The sequence below is a fragment of the Pangasianodon hypophthalmus genome, chromosome 14 (assembly GCF_027358585.1).
Source record: "Pangasianodon hypophthalmus isolate fPanHyp1 chromosome 14, fPanHyp1.pri, whole genome shotgun sequence".
NCBI lineage: Eukaryota > Metazoa > Chordata > Actinopteri > Siluriformes > Pangasiidae > Pangasianodon > Pangasianodon hypophthalmus.
This window is the reverse complement of record NC_069723.1, coordinates 16,543,374-16,557,169: the sequence shown is the minus strand read 5'-3', so window position 1 is coordinate 16,557,169 and position 13,796 is coordinate 16,543,374. Positions and strand designations below refer to the sequence as shown.

At 39.4% G+C, this 13,796-nt stretch overlaps 2 protein-coding genes across 2 annotated transcripts; one reads left to right on the top strand and one right to left on the bottom strand.

The window, feature by feature from the left end:
* Positions 1–94: 94 nt before the first annotated feature.
* Positions 95–6,473, bottom strand: sarm1 (sterile alpha and TIR motif containing 1). The gene is made up of 9 exons (XM_026934575.3): positions 5,972–6,473; positions 5,082–5,729; positions 4,380–4,998; positions 3,803–4,015; positions 3,624–3,715; positions 2,453–2,779; positions 2,046–2,235; positions 1,844–1,965; positions 95–1,259 (listed from the first exon to the last, which is right to left on the bottom strand). Exons 2-9 carry the CDS (start codon positions 5,534–5,536, stop codon positions 1,118–1,120), a joined length of 2,160 nt encoding a protein of 719 aa, XP_026790376.1. The 5' UTR covers positions 5,537–5,729; positions 5,972–6,473; the 3' UTR covers positions 95–1,117.
* A 1,602-nt stretch (positions 6,474–8,075) lies between these two features.
* On the top strand, positions 8,076–13,773 carry vtna (vitronectin a). The gene is made up of 8 exons (XM_026934741.3): positions 8,076–8,233; positions 8,884–9,003; positions 9,147–9,380; positions 9,578–9,717; positions 11,108–11,264; positions 11,407–11,559; positions 11,638–12,165; positions 13,204–13,773. The coding sequence occupies exons 1-8, from the start codon at positions 8,173–8,175 to the stop codon at positions 13,323–13,325; spliced, it is 1,515 nt and encodes a 504-aa protein (XP_026790542.3). The 5' UTR covers positions 8,076–8,172; the 3' UTR covers positions 13,326–13,773.
* Positions 13,774–13,796: the final 23 nt, after the last annotated feature.

The following is a 13,796-nucleotide window of genomic DNA, read 5'->3' as shown; positions in this document are numbered from 1 at the left end:
TGAAAGTATGACCACACTCTAGACTAGAAAAAAGACTAGATCTAACCAACATGCATAAAGCTTTAAAATGAATTTAGGTCTGGAAACAAATAAATCGATCTTTCCAAAAAAAAACAGTTTATTGAAAATTATTTCTGAACAGAAAGTACAGTTTTTATTGTACAGTTATTTCCTGATCACTTGGCCTGTTCTCTCAGTTTTTTCTACACCAAACATACATTTACTATATAAACATGATCTTTAAATATTAAGGCAGCAGGCATCAGCCCATAAGAGTGTAAAGCTGAGAACACTGTTAGAGATGTTAAGATCATTGATTTTGTGGGTGTTTAAGAGCTTATTATAATGGTGTGAAGAGTGTATGATGCAAGTATATAACAGCATATAGAACTTTGCCAACAGGTAACTATACATTGGGCTGTGGTGACAATAACTAATTTGCAATACTGTGTGTGATATTGTAGCTAGGTCTGAGTCAAGTAGCCATTTTTAGCTTGTTGAGCTACAAAGTAAGTAGCAATGTGTTAGAAAGCTTGTATAGATTTAAGCTTTTGAATTTACCCAATTCCTGCAAAGGGGCATTGTTTCAACTGGATAACAAAAAGGAACGTTTCATGCTAATTTTATCAGGTAACGCATTGTAGCAGTAGCGATCAGCACTGTTTTTTCATACATCAACCCAGTTACATGACTTGTTTTTATCTAGCAATCAGGTGTTCAGCACTAATGCCCTTATATTATATCCTTGTATTATATTCAGTACAAGAAACAAATCAAGAAAGTGAACAACCATACCACATACTGCACTATGTTACCAACTCTGATTTTAGACTGATTAAGTAACACCATCTGTAATGAAAAGTAACAAATAGTTGATTACATAGATATGGTAGGGAACAGACACTGTACGTGTATTCCTGAGTGATTAAGCAGTGTTAGCTTTCCGTGACATATTAAGGATCAAAGGAGTACGGATGATATACCTTTACAGTACTTTTTATTTCTTCTATGTATCACTCTTTTTAATCCTACCACGAAAAGTCACAGAACTGGCCTATCAGAGGTTAGTAGTATGGTTTGGTTACTGACTGGGTGTGCATATGATCAGTGGGAAAGCTCAGCATTCGTGAGTGGCAGGAAGAACGTTCTGCTCTGGTTCCATGCAGGTCTTTGAGCTGTCCAGCTGCTCTTGACTGGGGCCTCCCTTCAGGAAGCGAAGAATCTTTTCTATTGAGGCTTCCTGATACTCATGGGACCACCTGCAGCATCCAAGAGGTCAATGTTATCGCTAAGCTTATCAAATTAGTTCAGCAATTATGTCATTATTTGGGAGGGATATTAAGTGCAGTATTCGCGTCCTTATCGGTGGTTACAGGGACTGGAAATAAATCTGCATTAACACAGCAGCTGAGGAATTCAAAGTGACTAAGCAATGACATGATGACAGAACTGAGCATTTGACAATTTCTGCTGATAATGCCAAATGTTATTTATAAAAAAAATAATTGCTTTATGTGTTAGAAGAAAAATTTATCTCAGAAATGGATTTTTAATCTTGTAACATTACTGTTAACAATGAGAAGAGAAGATTCAGAAAAATGGGAAGATTAATTCAATTAGCTGGTATCTTCATGCTCTGAATTGATTGATGTTAATGTCTTTATCTCATCTAATGAAAAGGTTAACTGAACTCAGTAAAAGTGTAAACTTATCCTTCCTAAACCTCAAAATCCTCCAGCATTTTTGCCGTAGTTTTTTTTAGTAGTAATTTTTGCCGGACTTCTTCACTACTCTACTTCTTATCATAACTGTGCACATGTACTGTTTGTGAACACTGACTCACTTGATGCCGTTAAATGTCAGAACGGCGCGCATGTCCTCAGGAAGAGAGTTGGGATCAGGCCACTGAAAGTTGTCAGTGACAGGAACAATGTTCTTCTTGCCTTTGAGGGCGGTGACAATCTCCTGCAGATCACACACACCACCATGTCTGGACTTCACTAGTACATGCAATCATATTGCAGGTGGAAAAGAAATAATCTAACCTTATGAACCCAGTCTTTCATGCCGGTGTCACCCATGCATTTGTCCAGAGCATTGGCAGACAGCACCAGGATGAAGTTACGCGCTCTCTGCACGCTGGTTATCAGCTTCTCCTCAAACTTGCCTGCCTCCAGTTTCTCCACATCGATGAAAACGCTGAAGCCACGCACCTGCAAGTGCACCTTCAGCAGACTGAAGGAAAAGAGATACTTTTATTTTCAGTAAAGATTCAAACTCTTTCATTTTCTTGTCAAGACTTTCAGCTCTTTGGTCATAAGTTATTAGTGCTTATCAGAATATAAAACATTTTACTGTACAACAAATTACAATCACTACCAATCGATCTTTATCGATTATAAACGAGGTTTGACGTAATCTAATGTTCATCATTACAGGTGTTAGTTCTGACCTGGCAAGCTGAGATCCAGTGGTGCGCCGGTAGCTGATGAACACATCTGGACCTGTGCGCTGTGAGTCAATGAAACAAGGCCTGGCAGGTCGGCGCGCAGCAGCGATGATCTGAGTTCTGTGGATTCCGTTCTCTATGTGGCAGTCCCGCTGCAGGTGCTCATCTGTTATCTGGAGGAGGTTGTTACGATCCACACCAGACTGCACCATACTGTAGGTGTACTGACGGAACCGTGGGTCCAGGTCAGCCAACCAGTCGGCCAGATTATTAGGGTCACACATGGAGTAGTTAGCATAAGTCTTCAGTACCCGCAGGTCTCGCATAAACCTGACAGAGGGCATTGTGTGAAATATGACTCACCCATTAATCTGCCATTCGATGACTCACTTCTGCTAGGTATCCAATCATAACTATAAATCTGATTTTCCCTCAACCTTTAACTATCACAAGAGGAAGGCTGCTTGCCTTAATGCCACTAATTTAATGAGATATGTGTGTGGTGGTCTGGGAAAACCCATCGGATGTTACCATGGCGGAATTCTAGCGAACAGGTTCTGTTTTTTGGGAAAATAGGGTTTGCCTATAACATGTCACCTAAGAAACCATAAATATATTACAGTGTGGAAATGTATTTATTTACTTTAAAATCTTGCCTATGCTATCTTCAAGGGTAAGCAGTCAGTTTAACATACATAGTGGTAAAAAAATTCGGTCTCACGCAGTGAATGTCAGGCTTTGATCAAGTTTTTGCATAGATACATGCCGCAGCGTAACAGACCCAAGTCTGATCAATTTAGTTTGTAATCTGACACTGTAATGGTATGTTTAAATGCAATGTCCTCTCTTTTCACTTTTGGAGGTATCCAGACTATAAATTGCTAGAACTTCAGAATCTCAGAAAAACCTCAATTTTTTCAGAACTCTATATATATATATATATATATATATATATATATATATATATATATATATATATATATATATACACACACACATACATACATATATACAGTATATATACAGTTCTGAAAAAATTGAGGTTTTTCTGGGACATCAATTCTTTTTCCTTCTGGTGGCTTGATGGTAGGGGAAACAACGGACGTGCTATTACTACTTTTCAAAACTATGATTTACACATAACCACAGTGTGTAGGTTTGGTTTAAGACCAACCTTTTGCGGGTGATCCCAGAGGTCATGGCCAGGTCATTCATCAGGTTCTCCTCAGTGATGTTAAGTAGCAGGTCTCCATCCACCTGCAGCTCCTGACACAAACACATTCACAGGTTAGTACCACACCAGTACTGTATTATACTATTATGTGCAACAAAATTAAGCTGCTGCTAACACACCTGGAATCGATCACTGAAGGCACTAAAGCCAATCTGCTGCAGCCATGTTTGTACCTCCACTGTTTTCCAGTTAGGAACAGAGGAGAGTATGCGGCGTGGAACATCTTCACCCATCATCTTCAGGGCCCTTTTGGCCAGAGAGAGCGTGGTGGCATTGCTTGAGTACATGACAATCCTCTTTAAGCTCTGAACTGCTCCAATCTCCTGAAATATCTGAGAAAAGAGATGCGCAAATTGCAATGAACAAATTGTCCTCTTCTAACCGACACTACCCTATGTGTGTTTTGTAAAGTTCCATTTTGATAGTTGTGTACTCTGATTTCCCTAAAATCAGAGTACACCATATGTGATTCATATAATTGTAAACAGAAGTCCGAAATTTAGAAAGAAAAAACTAGCCAGATCCTTTGCATGCCAATACTGTAGCTCAGAGTTTTCAAGGTAGCCTTGAAATTACATCATTATTGCAGGTCTTGAAACACTTCTAAAAATTACACATTGCACCTTTAAAGTACATATTGTAATGCATGCAGTGCAGGGCCATCTGGTCATGTTTAAATTTCTCACTCTGCCTCACCTTGGTGTTGCGCTGCCGGGACTTGATGCTACTCTCTACACAAAGATAGAAAGCAGCGATGCACTTTCCCTCAAGCCGCGTCCCATCCAGAAGGGGCAACAGGTGCTGCAGGTCGGCAGCGGTGCGTCCCTGAACGCTGTCAGCGCTGTCCTGCAGGCTGCGCGCAAACTCATCCGGGTCAAGAGAGGCGATGAACGGCTCCACTAGCTCCAGCGTGCCTGACTTCACCACCTCACTCTCCAGCTCCCTGTTAGCAGCCAGCACAGCCACAGCCAAGCATGCGTGGAAGCGGATCAGCTCATCCTCCTTGGAGAAGGCCAGCGGGAAGAGCCACTCAGCTGCCTGCTTCTCGATCATCAGCCGCTGGCACCGGTGCCCACCGTACATGGCGCAGTTGGCCAGAGCCACGGCACAATGGCGCAGCACAGTGGGATCTGTACCCCGGCACCAGAACAGCAACGCATCCAGAGCTCCGTCTCCAATGAGCTGGGCTGACGTCTCCTCCGTGTGCTTGAACATGTGCTCCAGGATGCCCGAGATGCTCCGCGCAAGCTGGGCATCCTCCTGCTCACGGGTCAGGTTCAGGATCACACCGAGGCCCATGCGTGCTACATAGTCTCTGTAGGAACAGACCTCTCAGTTCAGAATGCAGTTAAAAATACTCAGGATCCCATAAACATAAGAAGTGATATTGTGGTGTACCTGTTCTCTGAGATCAGAATCTGCTCAAGCAGCTTGGCAGACTCATACGTGATGTCCTCAGCAGGTGTCCGCAGTAGCTGCAGAAGTGACTCCAGACCTCCGTCCAGTCGTATTCTGTGGCAGATTTCCTCAGCCACTTGCCGGCCAACCGCAGGCAAAACCCAGGCCTCCTCAACAAGCTGGAATATTTCGGCGATAGCTTGCCGAGTCTTTGGCACATCTCCAGTGTCTTTGGAGGACTTGAGTGTTTTCACGGCAGTCCGCAGTGCTGGAAGTGAGCTATCCAACACGACCTGGACATCGGCATGAAGGCCAGGTGAAACAGACCTGGGGTCAGGGGTCAATATGCGCGGCTGAAGCCGGTTGACCCGCTCAGGAACAGTGAGTCTGTCCGAACTGAACATTGGGAAGCGTCGATATATATTGCTAAGGCAAACAGCGAGAGACAAGAGCATCTAAGAAACGTTTATCATTGCCTGTGAATTGCTTGGTTTGGAAATCTGTAACTATGCTACACTGTAACACTTCCAGGATACAGTGTTTTATCTTCAGCTGTGTCTTTAACCTGTTTAATGTATAAACAACAAATAAATCAATAATGCAAGTCTTCTTGCCCTCTTCTCCAAACTGCAGCACGTGATGATGTCACTGTGGGACAAAAAAAACAGAAGGGTAACTCTTTAGAGGCCTGGACAGTTCTACATCATCCCTAAAACCAAGTGAACATTAACTGACTCAAAAAACAGGAAATGTAGCGATGGATGTGACAGGAAAGAAGCGTACAGTACCACACACACACACACACACACAATAACTAAACGCACACGGAAGCTCCATTACATGCACTGTGTTTATGTTTGTGATAAGAAAAGCCCGGTATTTTCTGTTACCTGTCAGCCAAACACAGCTCTGCGTCGTGTGGAGATAATCAGCACCAACTCCTTTTAAATAAATTTATCTCCAAAGTGTCGCGTTTATGCGCAAAATAAAATCTTTTTCATTGGCACTTCCTCTTGGTGCATCTTCACCGGGAGCTCCCGGCTGTTTCTTCCTCCTCAGCAACAAAGCAGCACAGAAGCAGGACTGCAATGTCGCCCTCTGGAGGCAGAGAGGAGTACTACACCAGCTAGGGGTTCATTAGAGTAAATAAATCCACTCATATACGCGTTCATACAACCAGTCAGTTCATTTCTGTTTACAAATGAACTGAGGAAGCAAAAGAATAACAGCAGACTGGGCATCTGCCATGTTTTTGCCTTCTTGCCCTCCAGCAGACCTCCAGGAGAAATCTTTTTTTGTTTCTTTGTTTGTTTGTTTTACTAGTTAGCTCATTTTAACGCGCTGGTGTAGCCTTATGTGTTCTGTTGTTGTTCATGACACGTGGATCAATAACCTTATTGATTTGGTAAATGTGCGCATGCGCGTCGTGGTGCGTTCACTAATAGCAGGCGCAGATGTAAATCAATAAAATATAAAGATATGTTTTGTTTTTTTTTTTTAAATCGGAGGACATCGTATAACCATTTCAACTTTATTGTTTACATTTTAGGTTGAAAGTTAGCAATGTAAATAAATGTTTAAAATTAATTATGTGAATGCCATGAAATTTTAGATTTGACCTTTTCCCCTTATCTAAATTTCTTGGAATGACACCAGTCATTTCCAGCACATCTTGAAAACAAGTTGGCTCATGGTCTAAGTGGGTAAGTTTTCTAAATGGACTAAATCACAATGCAAAGACAATTATCCATCCATCCATTTTCTGTACCGCTTATCCTACACAGGGTCGTGGGGAGCCTGGAGCCTATCCCAGGGGACTCGGGGCACAAGGTGGGGGACAGCCTGGACGGGGTGCCAACCCATCACTGGACACAATCACACGCTACAGACAATTTGGAAATGCCGATCAGCATACAACGCATGTCTATGACACTGGGGGAGGAAACCGGAGTACCCAGAGGAAACCCCTGAAGCACAGGGAGAACAAGCAAACTCCATGCACACAGGGCGGAGGTGGGATTTGAACTCCCAATGCCAGAGGCGCGAGGAAACAGTGCTAATCACTAAGCCACCGTGCCTCCCAAAGCCAATTATATACAATTATAATTATATGGGTTATGTAGTGAAGTAGTGATTAATGGCTCGTGCCAGTGTTTCCAGACATGATAGAAAGAAACTCTGTAAAGTTTGATCACTTTGTTTAGAATTTACAATAATTTTGTGTTTTGCTACGAGGAATCTGTGATTATTTAATCATGATCATTTTTAGGTATTTTTACATGACAGAACTTTTGAATTCTCCATTGGTCAGAAAGTGCTGATTAATTTTCTATAACAGGAGCTCTGACAGTAGTTCCAGCTGCAAGGCAAATCACAGGTTTATATTAATACACTTGTCCAATACATTATGTTTCTATAGTAACAATTTACACAGGGATTTGTATGGCAGGCGATCCACATATATGGATACACAGATTAAAAATGTGTGTAATTGTTGATATTGTGAAGTGTTCTGTGGAGACGCTTATTTAGAATTTATTAAAGGTGTCAGCACTTTGTTACAGTCAGTGAGGTAAAGCTGTAATTTTAAGTTTACCAACACAGGAAAGTCCCCAGTACAGAGGGATTTGCAGTTTTGTAAAAAGGACCCATAGGAAGCTACAATTAAGGAAGTGAAATGTCCAATGGCTGAAGTGTCTTTTCATTCAATTCTGTAATGCTCAATGAGTTTACATTAAATCGTTTAGTGTCTTCTTTTATTTAAAGCAACTTACAAATGAGGCAGAATCCAATCCAAATAAGTAGTCAATAACATTTATTTCAACTTTGTCAGAGAATAGGGCCTGGTGAAACACTGTGTCTGTCTACTAGTCTCAACAAATTTAATTCTTTTGATAGACATATAATAAATGAACTTAAAAAGCTGTGTTATTGACGTGTAGGTCACTGTCTATCTCTGTTTAATGATTAGTTGTTCTGAACTCATTCTAACAGGTCGAGTAAACAAGATGAGTGACGTCTGGGTGCACTGATCAGCGGGCCTCATTTCCCCTGATCCCTCAGTGTTTCAGTGTTACTCTGGGTGACAGACATGAAGCCTAAGCTGCTGTTCCTGCTGCTGGCACTGCTGCAAACCGGCCACTCCGCAGACGGTAAGTACATTTTCATTACACTGCAAGCCTGCCAAATATCACATTGTTTTTAACATACAATTTTGATTGTAAATATTTCAGTGATCTTTTAACTCATTATAGATCAAGCTAGGGTCACCAAAACTGTAAATAATCCTCTGAAAAATCTTAGAAATACAGAAACACCTTTTTAACCTGTGAAACACAAACACGAGTTTTGAAACAACACTACAATGCAAATAACACATAGGTTAATTTAGAGATAAGTATACTTTCATGTAATTCTGATTCTGATGGACAGCGTTTCACTTTAGAACTTTATTTCTTGTACGTTTCTGTAAACACCACAATGGCATAGAAATAACAGTGCAATGGTATCATATCATATTTATATATGGTAATATTATATTCATATATAACATTTATATGTAATTAATAATGTTTGGACACAAAAGGGGCATGTATTGTCTTTGTTGGAGTCATATACAGTATAACCATGTTACTGAGTTTGGTTTATGTGGCAAAAAATAGCACTGTTTAAACATTTACAGTTTGGCTTTCAGAGGCCTATTTGGTCTATGTGTTGGTACAGTGTTCAGTGAATTGTTGAATATGGGTTTAAACAGTCCCATATCCATATGATTTCTGTGTGTTCTGTCTGTGCATGTCAGAGTCTTGCATTGATCGATGTGATATCGGCTTCGATGCAACCAAACAATGCCAGTGTGACTCCTTATGCAAGTACTACAGAAGCTGCTGCAATGATTATGAGTCACTGTGTGACAATTTGAGTAAGAGTGGAATCATTATTTCACCTTCCTTTTCATTTTTATTTGATGAAAGTGCTGTTTATTTTAGTAAAGAGTTTTGAATAAAGTAAAGAATTTATGGAATAAAGAACTGCACTATAACTATAATTCTTGTACACCCACAGCTCGTGGAGACACTTTCCCGTCTTTCCCTGAGGATGAGGAGAACAGCACGGCCATGGCACCTACACACAGTGCCGAGAACATAAACGCAATGACCCTGCCTCCACCTCGTACCAAACATCCAACTTTATTCACTACAGCTCCACCAACCTCAGACCCTGACGCTGAGGTGTGCAGCGGCAGGCCATTTAATTCCTTCATGCAACTCAAAAATGGTTCACTCTATGCCTTCAGGGGTGAGTGGTCCAAATCAGCTCATTACTCTAGCATTCAAAACCAAAGACCTACACACTCTTACTGTTTTTTTTTTTTTAAATTATTATTGCTGTTTAGTTACAGTTGCCAACATTGCTCTATTCAGATGAACAAAACAGGTTTACTTTTAGTTTTTATTCTTGTCTGTATATTGCTATATTTTTTTGTGTGTTAACAGGAAAGTATTTCTTTGAACTGGATGAGAGGTCAGTGTTGCCAGGTTATCCAAAACTCATTGAAGACTTTTGGGGGATAAAAGGGCCTATAGATGCAGCATTTACACGCATAAACTGCCAAGGAAAAACATACATCTTCAAGGTTTGGAGTCCTGAAAACTTAAAGTAGCATTTTTCAAATATTAAAAAATAAAACAGGATTCTGATTCAACATAAATATACTTGCCATTTAGTCATCTAGATGATTTCTTTACTTTTCCCCTTTACCTTTTCCCTAATGTTCTAACCAAAAGCACAATACCAGTACCAATACACATACAAATATAACAAACCATCATCGAATTACATACGTAAACCAACAACAGGGATGGGGGTGCACGTTTCATTACCTGATGAGAGAGATTAAACAAGAGAGAAAAGAGATGGAGGAAGGAGGAATGGGGATAAAAGGTTTTGCTTCAGTGGTTGAGTGTGTACAGAGAGATCAGCTCTCAAAGAATTGTGAAAAAGGAGACCAGGATTCTTTGAAGCAAATTTAATTGTTTCTAAGTTTGAATGATCTGTGAAAAGGTTAAGGAAGTGTTTTATGCATAATTTGGTTCTATCTTTCCAGTTAAGTAACATTTTTGGGAATAGTTACTAGTATTAATATGAAAAGTTTAAGATGTTCAGGTAGTGACCATGTGGAAATGTCACCACCTTAACTATACATAAAGGGATGCTAAGGGTGAGGTATGTTAAGGCTAGGGAGTATATACTACTGTGACTGAATTCCATTCAGTGCAGTTTATGGGTTAAATAAAACATGACAGTGTGTGCTGCTATAAGAAAATAACCAACATGAAGTCGGCCCAGAGTTGATTATTTTCCATTTACAGCATGTCCTGAATGTTCTAATCCTCTCATACCACAGCAATTTTCCAACATTACCATTTTTCTTTATTTTAAAAGAATGACATGTTTTATCCATTAATAGTTACATTTAATATTATGGAACACCCATAAACAATTCTCTCACTAGTCTCTCTTTTTTTACTGAAGACAAAAAAAATGTAGCTTGTTAGTTTTCCAAGAAACCGCAAAGTCCATGAAGAATTTCTTGTGCTGGAAAATTTAAACTTTTGCCTTTGTCTCTTACAAAACATGACACTGGAGCCTCCTTCAAAAACGCTAAAGGTCTCCTTACGGAAAACTTCACCATATCAACAATTACACACATTTCTTAATCTGTTTATGCGGAGAGTCACCCTTGAAACCCTAGTAATCTGCCATTATAAAAAATTAATCAACACCTCCCGACCAATCAGAATTATGTATTCAATAATGATGTGGTATAAATTGTATTAAATGAGTTTGATTTAGAGATCATTAAAAATGTAATTACATACGTATATATATGTTTTGTTGGATTGTTAATTTTTTATGTCAGCAGCCCAATTCTCAATTGGAAATGATATTTTGTTTCATGTTTTGTTTTCAGTCAATGTGTTTATCAATTCTTCTATAATCAGAAGATATGCACTACTTTATAGGGGAGCAAGTACTGGAGGTTCGACAATGGAGTCTTGGATGAAGATTTCCCAAGAGATATCTCTGTTGGATTTGAAAGAATCCCAGATCACTTAGATGCTGCCTTTGCTATCCCTGCTCACAACCACAATGGCAAAGAGAAGGTCTACTTCTTTAAAGGTTAGAAAAATACATTTCATAAAAATATTTTCTGTAAAAAAATATATATATATTTTATTAAAAACATGGTTCTCCTCATAAGTATACAGGTTTGTTATAATTACTCCTCTGTGTTGCTCTTATTTAAAACTACCGCCCTTAGGTGACCGTTATTATCAGTATGAGTTTAAGCACCAGCCGTCCCATGAGGAGTGCATTCAGATGTCCAGGATCTTCCCCTCTGCGCTCTTCAGAAGATATACAGATTTATATTATGATCGCTGGGCAGAGCACTTCAGCCAGCTCTTCAGTGGATGTAAGCTTTAGAAATTGCATGTAACAGCAGATAAAGCATACAATACAAATTGTAAAATGTTGTGTTTCCTTTTTCCAGTTGAAAGCCAACATGACACCAATCATTTCATTAATAAAGACTGGATTGGTATCAAATCGCCAGTGGATGCAGTGCTGGCTGGAAGACTGTATGTCTCACCTAGACATTTACAACGGCCCAGTAGGAGGCGGCAGGATCAACTGGGAGGTCAACATCGGAGTCAACAATGGAACCAACAGCTGATCCAACAGTGGAACCAACACTGGAACCAACAGGGAGACAAACAATGGAACCAAGACTGGAACCAACAGTGGGACCAGCAGTGGAACCAGCAGCAGTGGAGCTCGCACCGTAGACAGAACCGATCTCCTTTCTGGGACACTATGGCTGAGAGAGGTGTAAGTATCAGGCAGGAATTTAGCCAGAGGTTTGGCCAGGACAACTGGAGAGATCAGGACAGACGTAGGAATGGTTATCAACAGCAGTATGACAAGGATTATGACTACAGATACAACCCTTCTGAGGATGCAATATTCAACCGAATTCGCTGGAGCCGGCCACTACAGAGTGTCTACTTCTTTAAAGGAGGTACTGAGTTTAAGCTCCCAACTTTCATTGTAATGTGTTTATTGTAACAACCGTGCGTTAAAGGGACAAAAGACATATTTTCTAACTGATAGGTTCAGCTATTTCAGTCACACTCATTGCTAACAGGCACTAATTGAGCCATGTTCGCCAGTGTATGGGGTTGTACTAAACAGCTCAGTGGCGTTCAATGTGCCGCTGTCATAGCATGCCACGGATCCAATACATCGGTTCATCGTATTTCTGATTGATAGATAGATAGATAGATAGATAGATGGATAGATAGATAGATAGATAGATAGATAGATCAACTTCTTTAGGACAGACGGCTTTGTGGTTTCTCAGTAACATAAGCTGCATTTTTTTTGGTCTTATTAATTCCAAGTAAGAGTAAACAGAGATGTAAGTGATAACAGGAACTAACTTGTCTCACAGACATTCCACAACATTGAATGTGTCATTCTTTAATAAATAAATAATAATAATCATTGGCAAATATTAGTGCTATAACAGGAATAAAACACTTCAGGACATGCTGTTATAGGAAACTAATCAACTTCAGACATGAACCATATGTTGATTATTTTCCTAAAACAGCTTTCCCTTATTTGTTACTTAATCACTATTAATGCCACATTTATTCATTTAAATAAGGAAGAATATTCAGCATTTTTTTTGTGTGTGTGTTCAGGGACTTGTTAACTAGCAAGCAGTTGATGAGATTAAATTTTTTTTAAAGGCAGATGCACTTAATAATAGATGCACTGTAAATAATAGATCTATAGACAGTGCTACTATCAATTATAAGGCAAATCTACAGTATATACAGTACAGTGTGCTTAAAGGTGTGATCACTTGGATCTAGAATTTTCTAAGAATTCTCATATGATTCACTGATATCTCTCAAATCACTTAAATACATTATACTGTTTCATTTCAAATTATTCAGTTATGTGAAATTTAACCAAAAATGTTAATATAGGATGTTATCAGCATGTACATTACAGATCTTTCTCTCTTTCTGCCCCAACTTGTCTACAGATCAGTACTACAGATTCAATTTACAGACCAAGAGAGTCGACTATGCCATTCCTTCGTACCCCAGACCGATAGGCAAATACTGGCTGGGCTGCAGAGACAGACCAGGAGCAGAGAAGAGATAAGTCTATGGATGTAGTTCAACAGATCTTGTACTTAGTGCCTGAGACGATAAATATGTACCATTTTATAACATGTAATTAATGTAAAGCATAGCATATTTTGTAGAACATCATCAGTACAATTTCACTAAGTAAGTCACCAATTTCTAAATCCAAGTTTAACTAATTCATATGCAATTTTTTGTAGAGTTATCATAAAAAATGGAACAGAATTGTTCAAATTCTGATCACACATGGTGTAAAAAGGTCAAACTGTATTCATAGTTAATCTCTACTAATATATTAGAAGTGCTGTAAATATGTTTGTCCATCTGTGAATATGAATATGGTTCTGTGATTTGCAGTGAAATATTCATTTCATTTAACCTGGTGAGAGAATCATTTGTCAATAATCACTTTGGCTCTGTAGTAAAGTCACTTAAAGATTAAATGATTAAAATAATAAAACCAATTAGTGCCTATTCATATAGATTT

What these genes read in the sequence shown, in the direction of transcription:
- sarm1 (XM_026934575.3), bottom strand. Translation starts at nt 5,536, where the DNA reads ATGCTCTTGTCTCTCGCTGTTTGCCTTAGCAATATATATCGACGCTTC. An exon ending in ATTCTGATCTCAGAGAACAG is followed by an intron (nt 4,999 to 5,081) that starts GTACACCACAAT and finishes CTGTTCCTACAG; the next exon opens with AGACTATGTAGCACGCATGG. An exon ending in CCCGGCAGCGCAACACCAAG is followed by an intron (nt 4,016 to 4,379) that starts GTGAGGCAGAGT and finishes CTCTTTTCTCAG; the next exon opens with ATATTTCAGGAGATTGGAGC.
- vtna (XM_026934741.3), top strand. Translation starts at nt 8,173, where the DNA reads ATGAAGCCTAAGCTGCTGTTCCTGCTGCTGGCACTGCTGCAAACCGGC. An exon ending in AACCGGCCACTCCGCAGACG is followed by an intron (nt 8,234 to 8,883) that starts GTAAGTACATTT and finishes TGTGCATGTCAG; the next exon opens with AGTCTTGCATTGATCGATGT. An exon ending in TTCACTCTATGCCTTCAGGG is followed by an intron (nt 9,381 to 9,577) that starts GTGAGTGGTCCA and finishes GTGTGTTAACAG; the next exon opens with GAAAGTATTTCTTTGAACTG.